At 53.0% G+C, this 19,695-nt stretch overlaps 1 protein-coding gene and 1 long non-coding RNA gene across 2 annotated transcripts in view; one reads left to right on the plus strand and one right to left on the minus strand.

Moving 5' to 3' along the window:
* Positions 1 to 2,351: 2,351 nt before the first annotated feature.
* On the minus strand, positions 2,352 to 4,330 carry LOC311594633. The gene is made up of 3 exons (XR_014778158.1): positions 4,016 to 4,330; positions 2,931 to 3,003; positions 2,352 to 2,581 (listed from the first exon to the last, which is right to left on the minus strand). It is a non-coding gene; the product is annotated as an uncharacterized lncRNA (long non-coding RNA).
* A 7,088-nt stretch (positions 4,331 to 11,418) lies between these two features.
* TGM2 (transglutaminase 2) overlaps positions 11,419 to 19,695 on the plus strand; it is a 30,998-nt gene continuing 22,721 nt past the window's right edge. Inside the window, exons 1-3 of the mRNA XM_084776408.1 lie at positions 11,419 to 11,564; positions 14,520 to 14,699; positions 19,025 to 19,267. Coding sequence (XP_084632534.1) covers positions 11,555 to 11,564; positions 14,520 to 14,699; positions 19,025 to 19,267 — 433 coding nt within the window. The 5' untranslated portion in view covers positions 11,419 to 11,554. The remainder of the gene's footprint in view (positions 11,565 to 14,519; positions 14,700 to 19,024; positions 19,268 to 19,695) is intronic.

The following is a 19,695-nucleotide window of genomic DNA, read 5'->3' on the forward strand; positions in this document are numbered from 1 at the left end:
CAGAAAAGAATGCAGAGGAGGGGGAAGAAGAAGGGGAGGAGGGGGAAGAAGAAGGGGAGGAGGGGGAGAGGGTGGGGAGAGAGACGGGAGATTGAACTAACTGCTTCCGAGGTTGTGACCTCATGAGATCTGTCTCCTGTCTGCCTTCCCACAGCTGTGACTGGCCTGCGCCCTCCAAAGCTGTCAGTCAGTTCTACTGAAGAGGACGGCGAAAGTGAGGCTTGCTCTGAGGCCACACAGCACCTCACACATGAGGCCAGATCTCCACTGTGGAGTTCCCGCTCTCTAAGCTTCCCGCAGCCGAGGCACAAAGTTGGGGAAGTGCGTCTGTTTGTCCTGCCCAGACAGAGGGAAGAACCAACATAAAAGCGATGAAAAGCGATTCTGCTGGAGCTGAGGGAGGAGGGACAGGGCTGGGAGGGGGAGTCCAAGAGCAGTGACCAGGTCGTGCAGGTCCTGGAAATATGGGGCAGAGCAAACAGACATCTACGCACCTGAGCCTGGCACCAATAGCAGACCACCGTGTGATGTCACAAAGCCCAAAGTGGTACGACCTTATTAGCTTATTAGCTTTCTTACAGAGCACAGGTTACAAGAATGTGTGTGACCTCCGAGCACTTGCATCACTGCAAAGTCCCACCCCCCCATCATGGATAATGACCTCATACACATTCCTGCTTTTAACTCGCCTTTCACTTCTTATGTACTATGGCATCTCCCAGGGTCCCTTGCTGCTGTGGAAGAAGCGATGGCTGGAATGCCAGGCAAGAGTCTGATGAATCCTCCAGAAAGGTCACTAGCTCCAGCCCCATTACCACAGACCTGGCTACCACTGCGTTGTTCTCTTCTAGTTGCCATGGCTACTGGGCAAAGTCTAAGAATGGCATCTTGCTATGACCAGTGGGAAAAGTGCCATATAACAAGAAGCACATGAGCCCTCAAGCTGAAGTGAAATGCAGAAGAGCCGTTTGCCTGCTCTGGAGCAGGCCACTGGTGCCCTCTGCCTCAGGTTTTAAAGACTTGTTCTAGTTTGCTTTCTGTTGCTGTGATGAAACACTCTGGCCAAAGGCAACATAGGGCAGAAAGGGTTTTGGTGTATCTTACAATTCCAGGTCATAGTCCATCTTTGAGGGAGTCAAGGCGGGAACCTGAAGGCAGAGCTGCTTGCTAAGTTCATGCACGCAGCAATACCTCCAACCGTGGAACTCGCAGCTAAGGAAAGCACGGAGGAGCTCTGGAGGAGGGCTGCCTCACTCAAAGGCTCAGGCTTAACTGGCTTTCTTCTACAACCCAGGACCATCTGCCTAGGGAATGGTGTCACCCACAGTGGGCTGGGCCCTCTAACATCAATACACCGTCATGACAATCATCTGTCGACCTGCCCAAAGCTCAGTATGACCTGAGTAATTCCCCAATTATGACTCCGTTCTCCGGGAACCCAGGCTGTGTCAAGTTGGCGGTTAAATCTAACAGGCTGCAGGTCCTTCTGATGGCTATGTAGAGAGAGCACAGACTAAGGACAGGGAATGGGCTAAGGAAGAAGAGCTCACTCAGGGGAAAAGACACCAGGACTTGCTTGTCCTTTTATAAGAAGGATGAGCGTGGGACCCAGGCGACCCTGGTCCTGATGGTGCCTCTCTATTTTCCCATCTGTAAGAGGGTGGACCATTGGCGGTAACTAAGCCGGTTTTCCTGTGGGCTTTGTGGGGAGAACTGCTGACAGCTAAAACCACAAGGTCCTGCACTTTAAGGAGGCCTGGGGACAGTCTCAGCTGAGCCGGAGAGGTGCCGGCAGCATGGTGGATTGCTGGTGTTGGGTGCTTTGAGGTGACTGAGCAGGGAAGGAAGGTGACACTTGGTGTTCACTTGGAGATGGGGAGGGTGGCACAGCTGATGCCAGGATGTGTGAGATGCCCGGGGATACAGACAGCAGAAGTGTGAGCCTGGCCCACGGATCCAGGACCCATCCCAGCACAGGAAACCCCACCAGGTGAAGGCACAGGCAGGTGCCCTGCTCTCTCCAGCCTCAGTCTCTTCTCTGAACACAGGGTGCTGGAGCTGTTGTGCAGGAGATCGCCCTGAGAATGACAATGTGAGATCAGGTGCAAACAAGGAAGAATTAGTAATGGACTAGAAGGAAGCAGGGAGCCTGTACAGGAGGGCCTCCCCACCCCCACCCCCACCCCCACCCCCCACCCCGCTGCATTAGAATCCCCCACCTCCTCATCCAGCCATTTCTACTGCACAACAAGCCGACCCTGGGAGGTGACAGGGTTAATCGAATCAGAGTTACCAGATTGTGCAGCGACAATTCGTTTTATTTTTAAAAGGTGGAGGAGGAGGGGGGACTTGGGGGTGGGGAAAGGCCTGTCAGGTCTCATTTAGGAACTCGAACATTCTGGAAATATTGGCTAAGAGAGCGGCCTGCTCCCACCCGAAGATTCCTCTAAAGGAGTGATGCTAATCCAAGATGACAGGGGTATCTCTCTCTTTAAACTGAAAAGGCAGACAGTGCAAATTGCTCTTCTGGGATTGATGGCCGGGGATGCAAACTCAGTAGGCACCCAGTGGCTCCAACTCCCTGGAATGAGTAAAGAGGCAGATAATGCCCTCCCCTCTCAGCCCAACCCTGCCCCCTTCCCCCTCCCCCTGCCACTCCACCACCACAACTACCACCACCACCACCACCACCCCACCCCGCCATCACAGCAAATGGCAAACAAAGCAGGAAGTAGAAACATCAGAAATGCATTGTTTGACCCCATTTAATCTTTTCACAAATGGGAAACTGAGGCCCGGGGAAAGGATATACAGAATTTCTTCAGCCAGTGGGAAGTCCCAGAACACTCCCCGCCAACCCCTCTGGTGGGATACCTACACCTCCAAGGCCGGGGAGCCCAGACAGGGACTATGGTTCCCTGACACTGTACCTTGCAAGGAAATCTCCAAAGCCAGTGTGTGTGTCTACAGGCATGCTGTTTGGAGGTCCTGAGTCCTGGTGTTCTGGGCAGAGTAATGACAGGCATCATTGAGGTAGAGAGGGGCACACAGTCATCACTACCAACCCTAGATGAGGACACATGTGAGAGTGTCCACACAGTTTCTGGCTGGGTGACATCCCCCAAATCAACTGGAGAGACATAGCAGACATTTACCCATGGGACATTTACCCTGGAGGCGTCATCACCCAGGACAATTGGAAACCAGTCACAGGGTTAGCACTGAAATGAATTGTGGGCTGCTCATGACATGGAATACTACTTGGTAATGAAAAGGAATTGATGAGGTCTGCAGCAACAAGGAAGACTCTATCATGCTAGTCTAAGCGAGGGAAGCAGGGTAGCGGAAGCCGTATTTACACAGGACTCCATTTATATGACATTCTGGAAACAGAGAAACAAGAGACCTAACAGCCAAGTTGGGCTTGGTGCCTCAGACCTGTAACACCATGTACTCAGGAGGAGCTGAGGCAGGAGGATTGCAAGTTCAAGGCCTCTCTTGGATATAAGGTGGGCTCAAGGGCAGCTTGGGCTCCTTAGTGAGACCCTATCTTAAAACAAAAAGTTAAGGGAAAAAAATGAGGATTAGGGTTGTAGCTCAAAGATAGCCCTGGCCTAGCATGCCAGAGGCCCTGGGCTCCCTGTAGACTGATCACAAGCCGCCCAGCACAGAGAGGGAGGAGCTGTGCTTGCAAGATCCTGGGGAGCAACAGGAATGTTCTAGAATCTAGATCGTGACTATGAATTAGCATCATGACAGTCATATATGACCTAAGTGAACTGCACTGTATAGAATCCGGCATGGGAGGACTGCATGCAAATTATAACCATAATCTTCTTAGACTTCTTAGAAATATCAAAGCTAGAATGGCCCAGCTTGACAAAAGGCCTGAACTGAAGGTGACCACGAATGGACCAGCAAACGTTACTGAAAAGTAGAGTTCATGTCGTAAAGAGCCAAAGTCTCAAGACAGTGTGTCCGATTGGCTGAGTTTGGCCTTCAGGCCCGCTCTTACCTAGAATTGAATAAGACCACTTGATTGACAGTCCTACGAGCTTGTAGAAAGGGACAGTTGCCTAGCTGCACAGTACTGGGGCAGCTGCGTCTGTAGAGGGCGCTATCAATTTCGAAGCTCACTTGCGCTGGGGCGCTCTGATCCAAACAGGCTCCAGTGGTGCCCTTCCAGGTAGGTGTGAACCAAACCTCCCGACCCCAAGAATGACATTGGGATCTAGCCTCGGTGTATCGCACTGATTGCTGCTACAAGCCCTCCGGAGGCTCGGGAAAAGGCGGTAGACAGCATGGCGAAGGCGTTTGAATTAGTCCGACAACCTCAGCGTGGGGCCCTTAGACGCTCGTTTGTTTCCATGAAAGCTTGGCTCTGAATGACTGAACTGGGTGTGTCTTGCAGACACAGCCCTGAGTCAGAGGGAGGGATGAGGAGTGGAGCAACCCTGCAGAATCCGGGGCGGAGGACCCCTAGCATCGCAGGCAGCCCCCACTGAGCCTTGGAAGCTTGGACGGTCATCTATGCCCACTCAGGTGACTTCTGCTATAGCCTAGCAGCGTTGAAGGTGGTCCTCCGTCTCTCCTGTGCTCTCTGACCTTGGACCAGTCGCTTCACATCTCTGAACCTTGCTTTACAGAAAATGACCGTTTGGGTTTGCTTTGTTTTTTGTTGTTGTTGTTGTTTGTTGTTTGTTTTTTTTGTTTTTTGTTTTTTGTTTTTTCCAAATGCTTTCGGGGACTTGAGTGGTCCAGCTGCAGGCGTCATTATTGCCAGCTCTCTGGAGGCAGAGGAAGGCAGATCTCTGAGAGCTCAGGTCCGCCTTGGTCTACATAATGAGTTCTAGGCCAACACCGTGAGACTGTGACTGATTTTTCTTTCTAAAGACACAGGAAGCAGAGCTGGGAAGTGTACAGAAGCTCAGTGTGAAATCGGAAACCACAGGCTTCAGATGTGGGGGCCCCTGACTCTTCTCTTTCTTCTTTTGTGGCTTTGGCAGGGAGACGGTGCCAGTATTCACGGAAGTCTTTTCAGGGTTGACGTTCCCCCTCGGCACTCTGGAGGATCCCGGCGTTTTGTGAAAACTCCATTCTGAGAGCGCAAAACAGGCCACTCATTCCTAAATTAACCTTCACCTAAGGGAGGCGGAAGATCATTCCTCCACTTTAAAATGCTGTCTCCTCCCAGGGAACACTGAAACCTTTAAGGGCAGCAACCCACCCCCAGCTGGGGCCAGGGCCCCTCCCAGTAATGCGGGCAGCGCGGCTGGATTTTTCCAAACCCTCCCCCTGCATGTTTACATTTACACAGTGAGCACATGTTTACTGTCTGTCCCCACAGCACAGGGCTGGTCTGTAGAGCCCCCGCCTCCCGCCCTGGAAATTGCTCTTTGCTCAACCTTGAGACTCAGAATTCTTTTTGGCCAACACAGGGGACAATCTACTCTTGCCTTTTTTTTTTTTTAAGACTGAGGCGGATTCAATTCAGGGCCAAGCTAGAAGGAGCGCTCTGCCACTGAGCCACACTCCTAGCCCTATGTTTTCTTTAAAAACAAAACTTCTTTTTAAAAAAAAGTGTGTGTGTGTGTGTGTGTGTGTGTGTGTGTGTGTACACGTGTTAGTCTGAATATGTGCAAATGCAAGTAGAGACAAGGTCCATATGAAGTTTCTTTTCTTGCTTGTTACCTTTATCTTTATTTTTTGGTTTGAGGCTGGAGAGATGGCTCAGCAGTTAAGAGCACTGGCTGCTCTTGCAGAGAGAGGGTCTGGATTTGATCCCAGCACCCCACATGGCAGCTCACAACGGTTTATAACTCCAGTTCCACAGGATGCAAAGCCCTCTTGTGACCTCCAAAGGCTTTCACGGGGTACATATATAGACGCAGGCAAAACACCTGTAAACGGAAGTAAAAATAAATACATCTTTTAAAAAATATCTAACTCAAAAAAATAATAAATAAATAAATAAATAATAAAAATATCTAACTCTTTGAACATTTCCTACAAACTCATCCTGGGTTTTCATCCTCTTCCTCACCCTCTCTTGTCCCCTCCTTCTCCTTCTTAGCAAGCCCCTCCCTCAGTTCTTTCCCCCTTGATCCACTTAGTTGATTTGGGGTTCCTCTGTGAATATGAGTGGGAGGCTGGAATGTGGGCAACTTGGGAAAATGACACCCCACTCCCTGGTTGGGCAGTGGTGGCTGGTTCCTCCATCTCACATGCAATCCTGAAGCTTCTGGGGGGGTCGGTATTCTTCCCCCCCCCCCACACACACACCAACAAACAACCTCCTTCTGTGAGTGCTCAAGGGACCAAGTGTGATGTTTTAGATTCATAGAGCCTGTGAGTGTGGTCCTGTTGTCACTGCCCACTTGACAGAGGAGAAAACCGAGGCTTGGAGCAGTGTGGCTGAGGCCAGATAGAAAACAGGAAAAGCTATGAGGCCACACAAGGAGGGATGTGGACATGATTTCAGTCTGTCACTGGCTGAAATCAGTATTTCTTCTTCAAAACTAGTAGTTGTGGAGGTGGGCTGCATAGAGGCAGAAAGGAAGTGCCCCTTTCTGGTGATACTTTAAATGTGATTGTTAGAGCAGCTAATGAGCCAGCCAAATGCACTGTTACCGTATCACAATGCTTTCTGCAAATCTGTGTGCTTCTGTGATGCTCACAGGCATGGTAATGGCTGTCTCTGTAATTTTTAAATGTCTCCCCCCCCCCCCCCCCCCCCCCGTCTTTGCTCTTATTTTTTGCTTGTTTGTTTTTGTTTTTGTGAGACAGGCTTTTATATAGCCCAGACTGGCCTTTGGTTTTTTCCATATAGCTATATCTAAGACAGTCCGATACATACAAGTGCTTCTTTTTGTTTGCTTGTTGTTGTTGTTTTTTTCTTTTTCTTTTTTAAAGATTTATTTATTTATTATTATGTACATAGTGCTCTGTCGGCATGTACACCTGTAGGCCAGAAGAGGGCATCAACTCACATTATAGATGGTTGTGAGCCACCATGTCGTTGCTGGGAATTGAACTCAGGACCTGTGGAAGAGCTGTCAGTGCTCTTAATCGCTGAGCCATCTCTCCAGCCCTGTTGCTGTTTTTCAAGACAGTTTCTCTGTGTAACAGACCTCACTGTCCTGGACTTGCTTTGTAGAGCAGGCTGGCCTCGAACTCACAGAGATCCACCTGCCTCTGCCTCCCGAGGGCTGGGATTAAAAGTGTGTGCCACCCCCCCCCACCACCACCACCACCCCCCCCCCCCGACCCCCGCGCTAATGCTTCTCTTTTTAAAAAGATACTTTTATTTTGTTTGCTTGGGTATTTAACCTGCATGTGTGTATACCACATGTATGCAGTACCTGTGTATACCAGAAGAGGGCGTTGGAACCCTAGAAGTGGAATTACGGATGATGAGCTGTCTTGTGGGTGCTGGGAATTGAACTCAGGACCTTTGAAAGAGCAGTAAGCTCCATTCCTTGCTGAGCCAGCTCCCCAGTCCTTTACCTAATAAGCTCCAATTTGGCTTCATTCTGGTTGGCCCTGTAATCCTTTGCTGTCTAAGCCAAGATCCCAGCTGCACCAGAGTGGACATCCCTGTGAGAAAAATCCTGCTGGCAATGTTGACGTTCTTCCTGTGACACACCCAAGGTAACAACAGAAAGTAGCTTGCAGGGCCGAATCTGAACCTAGGTCTGTCACCTGTGTCCTGTTGGTGGGCTGTGACACTGTGTTAGTTAGTGGTGTACATAAAGGGATCTGCAGGTGGTTATTGCTAACTGTCCCTTAGAATCTGAGCTTTCCTGGGAGACGGACCTCTGGGCACGGCTGTCGGGGATTACCTTGACTGGCACGGTCAGCTGCTGCGGGAGGTCTTCCCACTCTGGGTGGCCCCATTCCTTGGTTGGGACTCTGGACTGTGTGGAGAACAGCTTGAACAGCAGCATGTGTTCACCTCGCCTTCTTTCTTCCCGGCTGTAGTAGATGCAATGTTGTTAGCTGCTTCGAGTTGTTGATCCAAAGTGAGCTAAGTAAAGTAAACCCTTCTCTCTTAAGTTGCTTCTGTCAAGGCGATTTCATCACAGGAGCAGAAGAATAGCTAAGACAGGAGGGCAGGAAAGATGTCGCTGTTGGCACAATATCTGCCATGCAAGCATGAGGAGCTGATGAAATAGAGCTGGGTACCGCGGCACACACGCATGCGCAGACTCTGGCTGGAGTGCTGGTGGCCCTTCACCGTTCTCCACCCTGCAGCCTGGATGTGCAATCCTCTCCGAAGGCTTACACAGGGTCTAGCCTACCCCTTGACGGTTCCACACCTCCCCTGTGCTAATGGCCCCACTGCAGCCGTCATCTCAACTGAGGGGCGTGGCCCAGCTCCTTTGGGTTCCTCACGCCAGATACTGCTCATCCCTGTTAGTCACAGTGGGTAGAAGAGGAAAGGCCTCCTTGTACCCCATCCCTGTCCCACCCTTGGTTACTCTCCCCTCCCTTTCATGCAACTCAGAGTCAGCTCTGGCCTGGGAACCTTTGCCCTTTGGGGATGGACAATGTCTGGGAGCCCCGTCATGCTGTGTGACCTCAAGTTTCCTCAATCTCCGAGTCTAATTTTCCTCTTCTTCCTTTCTTTTCTTGTTATTTTTCCCTTCAGCTTTTTCTTACTCCCCCTCCCCCCCCCAGCCTCGCCTTTTTTTTCCCCCTGTAACGTCACAGACATTTTGGGTGCTCACAGTCTATGACAGACCACAGGTCATATAGATTCATGAGGCACAGCCCTGAGGGCTTTGCTTGCTGAGGACTGCAGACTGGCCTGACGCAGGCCCCTGAGGGCTCCCCTACGGCTGGCGGAGACAGAGCTGACCTGAGCGCTAGAAGAGTCAGAATAGACCTTTTAGCTGATACACTGGACTGTGACGTTAGTCATGTCTCTTCATCCCTTTGGGCCTGAATTACCTCATTTGACAAACGACAAACATCATGTAGTGAGGCTCCCACAGGATTCATGGCCATAAATGGAGTGGTCAAGTATCCAAAAGCTCACCTTTGTCACTTCTGTGAGACCCAAGCGTCCTTCCAGATGAGAGGCCAAGTACTGCGGACTCAGAACTCAGACTCAGGCACACAGAGTCCATGGGGGAGAGGGAGCCCTCAGGAGCAGCCCCAGCAAACAGTGTTCAGCATTTGTGACCTGCTTCCCGTCCGTGGGAAGCCCCACTTCGTGAGAAGGCACCAGATCCTTGCAGACATCTTCATAAGGAAGTTTTGGGTGATGATAACTGATTTTTTATTATGGATCGACACCAGCTAAACAATATCTAGTTCCTCCTACACCCCCTCCCCCCTGCCCCGTCCAGCTAGAGACACATCCATTTCACAGAGGGAGGAGCCAGAGCTCAGAGAGGTCTATCGGCTTGCCAGTGCTCACACAAGCCACAGTGACCTCCAACACACTTCCTGCTCTAACCATTGCACAGCCCGTTGCCTGCATAGCATAGCAAAGGGCTCTTCACAATGCTGTCCAGGGACCCGCAACCCCTGACCACCTTCTTCGCATCACCAGAGCACTTCTGAGTCTTATCTCCCCGTGTGAGGTATGACACAGGCTTTCTCAACAGACGGACGTCAGAACGGGACAAGGGACCCTGGTCACAAGACTGGGAAACCAAGTCTCTGATCTGCCCCGGTCCCTGCCTGCTACCTTCTCTGAAGTCAAGTGACCCAGGACGGAATGGCTCAAGGGCCTGAGGCATTCAGGTGGTGACAGTTCTTGAGAAAGAGACAGAGAGAGAGAGAGAGAGAGAGAGAGAGAGAGAGAATGTGGGGCCGGCCATGGGTGAGGGGCAAGCCCGAAGTTTCATGCAGAGTCCCTCGTAGGCACCAGGAGTAAGTGATGGAACATCCTCCCGCTCAGTGAGTCACAGCTTGCTAACTCCTGCACCAGCCCCGTCTGTGTCTGGCCCCGCACGGACCTCCCAAAGCATGCATGGTGACAACAATGCGTGCCTCCACCGTACAGGTGGGAAATTGAGATACTACTGTGGGGGAACCCAGACAGGACTTCAGGAGGAGGGGGTGACACCATAATAATAGGGACGCTGTGGTGGCAAGAGTGACAGGTCTCCACGTCAGCCAGAGAGGGGCTGACCGTGGGCCCTAAGGTAGTAGTAGTAGTAAGGGGCTGGGCCACTTCATAGCATTCCTCTCCTTTGAGGCATTCGGGGTGGTGACAAAGGGGGGTGGAACGTGCCCTCCTGGAACGGGAAAGGTCAGCAGAGGCATCCCTGCCCCTCTATGTCAGGGACGAGCCTGGGCTCAAGACTCCCCAGGTGTTGGCCATGTTGACTACACTGTATTCAAACTCGTGAGGGATGAATTCTCGTCCTTGCTCTGTGTAGCATGGAATGTAGGCCCCCCAGGGCTGAGACGCCATCTTGAGCCCCTAGCTGCCAGAGGCAGGATGGGTACTCAGAGTAGTTTTTTGGCTAATGGTCACTCACCAGTTCTTCCCTCGGGCCCCAGGGTCCCCACGGACTGTGTGGGCTTTTCCTAGCACCCGAGTTCACTCTCAAATAGAGTCTCATGGTGTTCCTTCAGGCCAACGTGGCCAGTCACGCAAAGCGTTCCAGAAAAGGGGGCTAGGGAGCCCCACAGGCCCGTGACTCTTCAGGAAGCCTCCCCCTCCCCAAACTCAGGCTTCATAGTGATAAAGGAGCCAAGCACGCTGTCATCTGAGGGGCCAGGGTGAGAGTTGGTCCCTGGGAAGGGTCGGAGGTGCAGTCTCTGGAAGGGGGCTCTTCCTCGTTTAGTTAATAGTGGGCTAGCTACAAAGAAAGGGAGCACAGGGAGGGAGACATGGAAGAAGGAAATAGGTGAGCGGAGGAGAGAGCAATGGGGGGTGGGTGGGGCTAACAGAATGAATGACTGGGTGGGCCGGGAAGGAGATGCGTGTCTGTGGGTGTCCACAGGCCAGTACCTGTGTGCCTGTCTGCCAAAAGTCTATAAGCTCCCACGTCCAATACCTACTACTCATGTGGTGGTTATACGTGGCTTAGTGGGAACCCAGCCCCATGTCTGGCTGTGTCTATCCTGGCTGATCTCTAGGCTTTCGATGTGATTTAAATGTCAGATGTGATTTAATCACTGTGTGTCCAAAATTGCTAATGGATTCTGTGGGACTATGTGCGAACCTCTGTCTGTTGGCTTGGTTATGTGTGTGTCTGCTCTGTGTGCATATAATTGCATGTGTGTATGGAATGGTCTGGCCTGTGAATCATCTGTATGTCTCATGTATCAGTGGCCCTGGTCTGATCTGGCCGTACATCGCGATCCAGGTGTCTGTTCCGAGGTCGTCCTGTATCCGGCAGGGGGCGCTCCCTGCAGCCTTGGTCCCCCGCCTGACAGGCGAGGGTGTGGGCCCCGCCCCGCCCGGGCCGGCCCGGGCCCGCCCGGCCGCCCTGGGCTATAAGTTCGCGCCGCGCGGCTGGCCGGCAGCACCGCACCGGTGGTCTGCGCCCGAGTGTCCCGCCGAGCCTGAGCTGTCGCCACTAGCCTGGTCATGGCCGAGGGTGAGTGCCTGGGCCGCCGGGGAGGGAGGGTCGGGAGCCGGCCAGGCTGTCTCCAAGTCCCCAGAGGAGAGCAACAGGTGGGCCAATGCGAGGGACCTTGCTGGCCCTAAATTGTCGGCCTCAGTTTCCCCCACCCCAGGGCACAGCCGTTAGCCTTGCCCCCTGGAAGAGGTGAAAATGCTTCCAGAAGGTGTACTGGGAAGGCTAAGTCACCTCTCCCCGACTGCTTAGAATGGGGTCTCTGCTGTGTGCCAGGGGCAGAGAAGCGACTCAGGGATGCTGGCGGGCATGGAGCCGTTGGCTTTCCTCTGTGCCTGGAAAGGGGTGCAGCTTTCCCGGCTGATTCCTGGCTTCAAGTCGAAGGGGCATTCCAGCAACTGGTAGAGCACTGCTGAAGCCAGGCCTGCCTGTCCTCTGAGGTTCCCTTGAGCCTTCGTGTTCTCCAAGCTCAGACCGTGACCACCTGTTGAAGCTCAGAGTCCCCTGTTGTACGTTAGGGACAGCCTTGCCAGCCTCGGGACAGCAGCGAGGGCTGAGGAGGGTGGAAGGGGTCCAGGGCCCTGTTCATTTCCTGCCTGCCTCCTACATGTGGCATGTGCTCACACATGCACACACGCACATGGGAAGCACACGGGGAACACAGAGGTCAGGATTTGTATAATGGAGGATGTTCCTAACACTGTCGGACCAGAATCCCAGCTGCCTGTGAGTCAAGTCCACTCAGGGACAGCATCTGCTTGCACTGTGACCTCAAGAAAGGGACCTGGGTCAAGGGGAAGGAAGAGGGACCTGAAGCAAGCAGACAGGGAAATTCCAGAGGACTGGCCCTGCTATGCGGCTCTGGTCACTCCCTTTTCTGAAACCTCAACAGGCTGTGATATGTCACCTAAGGGACTGCTCGTCTCCAAGGCAGTTTCCCATCCCTATTTCCAGAAGCTGGGGGACCTGGGAGATGGCCCAGGCCTTCTGCCTTGGGATTCCCTCCATCAGCGCCCCACTGGCCTAGAAGGCCATGAGTTCTGTGGTTCTGAACCCTTCCTGCTGCACCCTTCAGCCTGTGGGTGGGGCACTGCTCCCTGTCTCCACGCGGCCAGGGGTCTCTAGAGAAATGGCCTCTTTCCTGCTAGAGCCTTCCAAGGTTGAGGATTTTGTGGGTCTGCCGGCCTCAATGGCAGTGGCATTAACTTCTTTGCTGCGGTGCAGCCGCGGCTCCAAACTGAAGGGACACCTCACCTATTGTGGGACCAGGAGCACAGGCGTTTCCTTTGAGGTGGTTCTGGGAGAAGCCCTGTGCACTTCCAGGACATTTTCCCTCCCTTTGGAATTCCTGCACAACAGGAGGCCCAGCACCTAAGCTGCATGGCTTTGGGCCAATCCCCGGTCCAGCCCGGCCCGGCCCCCAGTTGCATCACACCTTCCCTCATTGGCCGGACAACTCTGAGAATGCTATGTTCACTCCTGACCTGAAGGACATCGGTCCTGACTGTGAGCCTGCTCAGACTCCCCCACCTTTTCCCACCCGCCTGTCACCTTGTACCCACTCAGGTCTTCAGCTCCCACTGGGACTGAAAATAGAGCTTACACATGACAAACCTTTCTCCTGGGCTGGGGCCTCCCTACTTCATAGCACCCTTAAGGTTTGGGAGGTAGGAACATTTGTCTAGGATCCCAAAGCAACACAGTAGAATAAAAACATAGGTCCTTAATATCCCCAAACTGTCATTTTAAGACCTCTTATTTTGGAGGATACTGAACATCTATAAAGTAGAGAGGATGGCGTAATGTCGTCCTCTGCTGTCACCGATTCAACCTTCTCCTGCCTCCCGGCCCCTCTGCTGGTCTTGAGAAGAAAATCTCATATCGGCTGTGAGTGTATCAACACATGCATCAAAAAACAAGGGCCCTCCTCACAGACAAGTCAGCAGAACTCCTCGAGGGCTGTCAGTAATTCAATTCCTAGCCGTCTCCTGCTCAAAGCAAATGTTGTAAAAATCAGTCTTAATAAGAGACACACACTGATTGCAATGGGCGGAAGCACCCTGTTTCTCATTAGAGGGTCCGTCTCCCCTCAAGCTTTCAGGTGTTCTCTCTCTCTCTCTCTCTCTCTCTCTCTCTCTCTCTCTCTCTCTCTCTCTCTCTCTGTTAAGGAAACCAGATCCTTTGCTGATGGTCTCCAGGTGTCTGAATTTTGTTGGCTGTGCCCTGGTTCTGTCCTTTAGCCTAATCCTTAGACTATGGGATTTCCTGTACATTGAGAGTTGGGTCTGAGCCAGTCAGAATGGCACAGGCTATCTTCAGGCGGGAGGAACAGGAGTTTAAGGCTAGGCTGGGCTACAGAGTGAGACCCTGTGTACAAAAGGAGAAGAGGAGGGAAGGAAAGGAAGGGAAGAGAGGGGAGGGAAGGGAAGGGGAAGGAAGAGAAAGTTATTTGGTCTGACAGCAAGTGCTGAATAAATTTCAGCAGATCCCACCCCTGTGTAAATCATAGACCAAGGACCCCTTGAAGGTGTGACATGTGGCAGGCTGTGTGGACCAAGTGTATGTGCATTAAGTACTGTGCTGAGCTTCACACACACACCAGTTTATGTAATGCTTGTCAGGGCCCTACGAGGTGGGTCCTGGAAACTGAGGCCCAGGAAATTTGAATTGCTGGTGATCACATGACTAGGGCATGGCAAAGGCATGGAGATATTTAGCCTTGCCAGACCCCTGTGACTTTGGGAAGCTGTGGGTTGAAAGGGTCAGGGCTGTGCCATACAGAGGCGGGAGCATGCCACCAGGGTCTAGAGAAGGTCACAGGGGGTGCAGAACCCCCAACATGCAGCAAGTAGGATTGTAACACCAGAGACCACAGCCCACTGAGAGATGCCATAGTGGCTCATGCCTGTCCCTGTCCACAGCCTGCTGAGCGATGCCACAGCAGCTCACGCCCGTCCCCTGTCTCTGCCTCTGTAGAGCTGATCCTGGAGAGATGTGATTTGGAGATACAGGCCAATGGCCGTGACCACCACACGGCCGACCTGTGCCGCGAGAAACTGGTGCTGAGGCGTGGCCAGCGCTTCCGAGTGACGCTGCACTTCGAGGGCCGTGGCTATGAGGCCAGTGTGGACAGGCTTACATTCGGTGTTGTGACTGGTAGGTACCCGTGTCTTGCTCCTGACGGATACAGGACGGATGGATATCCCCATCTCTTTGCACAGCCTCCCCCAAAACGGTGGGGATCTCACCTGCCATTAGCCCCATTTCAGACGAGAAACTGAGGTTCAGAACAAGAGAGGGAGAGAGGGGCCACCTCAGGCCCCACAAGACTATGTACTGGTTTGTTGCTTTCCACAGCTTTCTGCCTTGGAGGTTCATCAAGATCCTCCATAATGTTTCTCCTACCAAATAACTTCCCCAATCTCTTCTCACCTAGAAACCACCAGGCCTCTGGGATCTGGCTTAAACCAGCTCTGGATGGTAGGGAAAGAGTCCAGTTGACTAGAGGTAGGGTGGACTGCTGACCTGCTATATGACACTGAGTAACTCGCTTAGCTTCTCTGAGCCTGTGTTTTGTCAGCAATTCACACTGGAGGGTTCAGTAAGAAGGCCCTGCAGAGTCCTGTGGAGATTGGTGGCCGTTTGTTTGTTTGTATAACCCGTGGGACTCCAGGGATGGTCAGAGGGAATGCTGGACCCTGTCCACCCTGTTCCTAATCTCTCTGGCTGACCGTTCTAAGAAAGTGGCCTTGAGTGTCAAATCAGTTGTCTGGCTTCTGGTAGGAACCGCTCCCTCAGGGTCAACGAGGGGCCACCTGGCTGGGATTCTGGCCCAAGGGTGTGAAAGGCTAGCTTTCTTTGGTCTTTGTGGGTAGAAAGTGTGGTAGGCTGCCTACCCAGCCCAGCTGAGGCCCTTTCTATCCGAGGGCCCTTGATAAGCTTATCTCGGGGCTTGCAGGCTGCCAGGATATCCCTTCCATCCCTCCTCCCTCCTCATCCAGAGATGCAGCCATTACCTAGGAACGCCCCCACATCAGCACCTGTAGGTCCCTTTCTATCAACCAATGGGTCCTAGCCAGCGGCTGGCCTTCCGGCCTCTGTGGAGGGGAAGGTAGTATTCCATTGCGCAGGGCTGGGGCCATGCTTGGAAAGCTGACCCCATAAAGTGGAGTGGTCCACACGCCCACCCTGGTGTCCCCAGTGTAGACGCATCATAAGGGCCTCCCATTTTGCGGACAGGAAGCCTGAGGTAAGACTCAGATGGTTAAGGCACTCACTCAGTGGGTCACACAGTGCTTAGGGGTACTGCAGCCTTCAGTCCCTGACACTTGAGGCTCTCTGTCACTTAACCCCCCCCCCACTCCCCCCACCCCCGCCGTGTCCATCTGAGTGCCTGCCTAGCCTCAGTGTACGGCTCTGTGATGTGTGCTCTGTGACATGTGAGCTGTCAGCCTGAGCAAACTGTGAGCACCCACGTTCTCGCTCCTCTCTGACGCACCCTCTTCCTTCTTCGTCTAAGCAGTCTGGGCAGTTATAGCGGGGGGTACCTAGCACCCCAAGTTCAGTGCTGGGAGGGACAATGACCTCTTGAACTCTACAGCTAATCTCCGCTCACCAGTCTCCAGGGGTCACTTCCATCTGTAAGCAGTCAGGGTTTCCCTGTCCGCTATCCAAGACCCTCCCGGGTGCCAGGCAAACCTGAGGGACAATACCAGGAAACCAGGCTCCCACCAGGCCAGGCTTGAGTCAGTGCCCAGCCCAAGCCTGCCTGGGGACCTCTCCCTCCATTAGAGTTCTCTAGCTGATGCTCAGCCTGTCCTACCACTTCAGGGAAACTGAGGCCCAGAGAACGGACAGAGTTAGTCAAGCCACCCAGTGAAGGGGTTTGTGGCCCCACCCCAGCTGTTTATTTTTCCCTAGGCAATCCGGGGTCGGGTGGGCTCTGCAGCAGGCTCAGGCCACAGTGGACAAACAGCCCTTGTTAAAGAATGAAGCTCCTCTCCCCTTTTGAAGGGCGGAAAGGCATGGGATGAAGCCAGCCCAAGGGGGTGAAGGAAGCCGTGGTGAGGCTAATTGAGGGTGTTACCCTGAAAGCCTCGCTTACCCCAGCCCAATCCTGTCACCATGGTCGGGGCAGTGCCAAGATCCCTTGGGCTTCTAGAGTTACGTGGGTCTAAAGTGGCCATCCTGGCATCCTTGGTTTCACCAAGACTAGCTTGTAGACCCGCAGCCAGGAACTCTGCCAAGCCAGCTATACGCAGTGATAGACGAAATATGTACTCACCTATCCCCCAGGAAACCCTCTCGGAAGAAAGGTGTGTGTGTGTGTGTGTGTGTGTGTGTGTGTGTGTGTGTGTGTGTGTGTGTGTGTGTACGTGCACGTGCGCATACACGAGTACATGTGTGACTGTTCCCGGATAGAGAGACGGGATGTGTGTTTCCTGACCTGTCCTAGACACAGTATATGTCAACAGAGACAGTGGTAGAGGGGACCTGGCCCAGGCAGGTTACCAGAGTGACCAGATAGTTGATCATCCAAACAGGGACATTTCTGGGAAAGGACGGACAATGGTCAGGGCTATGCTGGGCTTGCAGTCTGACTGACGTGCCCCACCCACCCCTCACCAGCCTTACTCCCTTCACCTCAGTTTCCATGGATCTGTGAAGTTATTTTATTGTGCTAAAAGTGTCTGTCTTGTGTCTTGGCCCTCAAAGCCTGCTATCTGGCCTGGGAACTCAGATGTCATATGTTTCCTTTGGAGGGGGAGCACACCTGAGGACGGTCCCTGTGCTACATGCTTTCCATGGGCCCTCACTGAACCTGCACCCCCTTGCTGTGCCGAGAGTCACTGGTGAGACTAACAGGCCATGGTAACTAATTATTGAGCACTTACTGTGTGCCAGGCCTGCCTTCCTAAAGCTTCTTGGCAGCCTTAGAATAAATGACTTCATTCCACACATAGCGAAAGGTCCCATTTCACAGAGAGTGTAACTCTGGCTTAGAGAAACAAAGTTCCTTGTTACAAGGTTACAAACCAGCTACAAACTTGGGACCGGACCTTCTGGGGCATGTGGCCCAAGCCTGTTTCTTTCTTTCTTTCTTTCTCTTTTATTTATTTTATTTTATTTATTTATTTATTTATTTATTTATTTATTTTTGGTTTTTCAAGACACGGTCTCTCTGTGTAGCCTTGGCTGTCCTGGACTTGCTTTGTAACCCAGGCTGGCCTCGAACTCACAGCGATCTGCCTGCCTCTGCCTCCTGAGTGCTGGGATTAAAGGCGTGCGCCACCATGCCCGGCTTCCAAGCCCGTTTCTTTGACAGAGATTCTGTGCATACTCTGGGGCCTGGGGTCTTGGATTAGATTGCACAGTGCTGGGTTTCGGTTAGAGGCAGGAACTAAACCCAGAGCGCCTCTCTTGAGTTCCAGAGCTGGCTGGCTCCTTTCCAAATGGCAGCTATGGAAGTCAGGGAGGGCTTGAATGCCTCCAACTCAGCCCCTGGCACCCAGACAGGCTCTTGAGGCCTGTGCCATGCCTATTAGCTCACAGTTATATTTGGGCCCGGGGACAGACAGGGAGGAGGGGGTGGAGGCTGGGAGGGAGCCCCTCAGTCAGCAGGCCCAATATTGTTAGCAGCGGATGGCAGAGCCACAGGGAGCGGATGGAGAAATAAAAATAAACTGCCAGGCTTCTCCCAGCTAGCCAGAATAATCCTCTGTTTCTTCACTCCTCTACCCAAGGCCAAAGTGACCAGCCCTGCCCTCCTGTGACTCAGGCCTGCCTGCGTGGGCCAGGCCACCCCTTACCTGGAAGAGGTCTGTGAAGAACATGACACAGGACCTTTCTCACCCACCAGGAAGCAGCGTTTTCCAAAACGGAGCAGTGTAGAGGCACCTGAGCCTTAAGAGGCACCAGAGCCCCAGGGTCTCCTAATAGCCTTCCTCTCCAGGCCTCATCATAGACTCATAGACTTCTGTAAGGTGTAAAAGGATGTAGGGAAGCGATGACCTTCATGTTGGACCCATGGGATTAGAACCCATAGCCAGAGGGTCCGCAGTAGGCCAATGCCCACCACCAGCCTATAGCCAGGATCTCAGATGTCCAAATCCTTCCTAGAGTGTGCAGCTTTCTGGACAACAGTGATATGCAGGAGAGGAAGTCAGACAGAGCTGAGGGTCCTGAGCAATGTCTGCCTTCATTCCTGCTAGTGTCATATACGGGCAAGCTGAGCCTGTCCAAGGTGACATCACCTCAGATCTGAGGTGGACAGCCAACTCTCTCCATTTTGAGCTTATGGCTTTTCAAATGGGCTCGCCACGCCGACTTCACCAGTGAGGAAACAGGCGGAGGGAGCCGGAGCCCCTTGGCAGAGGTCCTCCTGTGGCTGGAGGTGGAACCAAGCCTTGACCCCAGTCTTGGGAACCTGGACAGTGTCCTGCCGGTCCTTCATTCACAGCTGCGCCGTCTCCCCTCTGCAGGCCCAGCTCCCAGTGAAGAGGCAGGGACGAAGGCCCGCTTCTCGCTGTCTGATGATGTGGAGGAGGGATCCTGGTCAGCTTCAGTACTGGACCAAGAGGACAATGTCCTCTCGCTGCAGTTCTGCACCCCGGCCAACGCTCCTGTCGGCCAGTACCGCCTCAGCCTGGAGGCCTCGACTGGCTACCAAGGCTCCAGCTTCGTGCTGGGCCATTTCATCCTGCTTTTCAATGCCTGGTGCCCAGGTGAGCTACTGTCTACGAGTGGGGGCTGGGAGTGGCAGGAACCAATAGAGGAAGTGTCGAAGAGAATTGGGGAGGGGGGGCTGCGGACCAACTTCTGCTCCAGCCTCAAAATAAGGATTCTTTGGGCATCCCGGTTTACGGACAAGGAAGCCAGGTAGCTCATCTGATAGCAAAGGATGCACTCCAGGTCCGGGGCCCGTGAGTTCCTGCAGCATAAGGAGCCGAGCCAGGTGTCTGGATCCATTTGGCTGCTATCGTAGACTCCTGTAGACTGTTCATAAACATGGGTGACAATCAGAGGGGTCGCATGCAGTGAGGGCCTTCTTACTGTGGCCCAGCATGGCGAAAAGCGTCATGTGGTGAGAAAGGGAGAGAGGGCTAAACTCTTCTGAAGTCACCCCAACCTCGAGGTAACTAGCCCAAACCAT

This window comes from Acomys minous, assembly GCF_964271855.1.
Source record: "Acomys minous genome assembly, chromosome: 3".
NCBI classification, from domain to species: Eukaryota; Metazoa; Chordata; class Mammalia; order Rodentia; family Muridae; genus Acomys; species Acomys minous.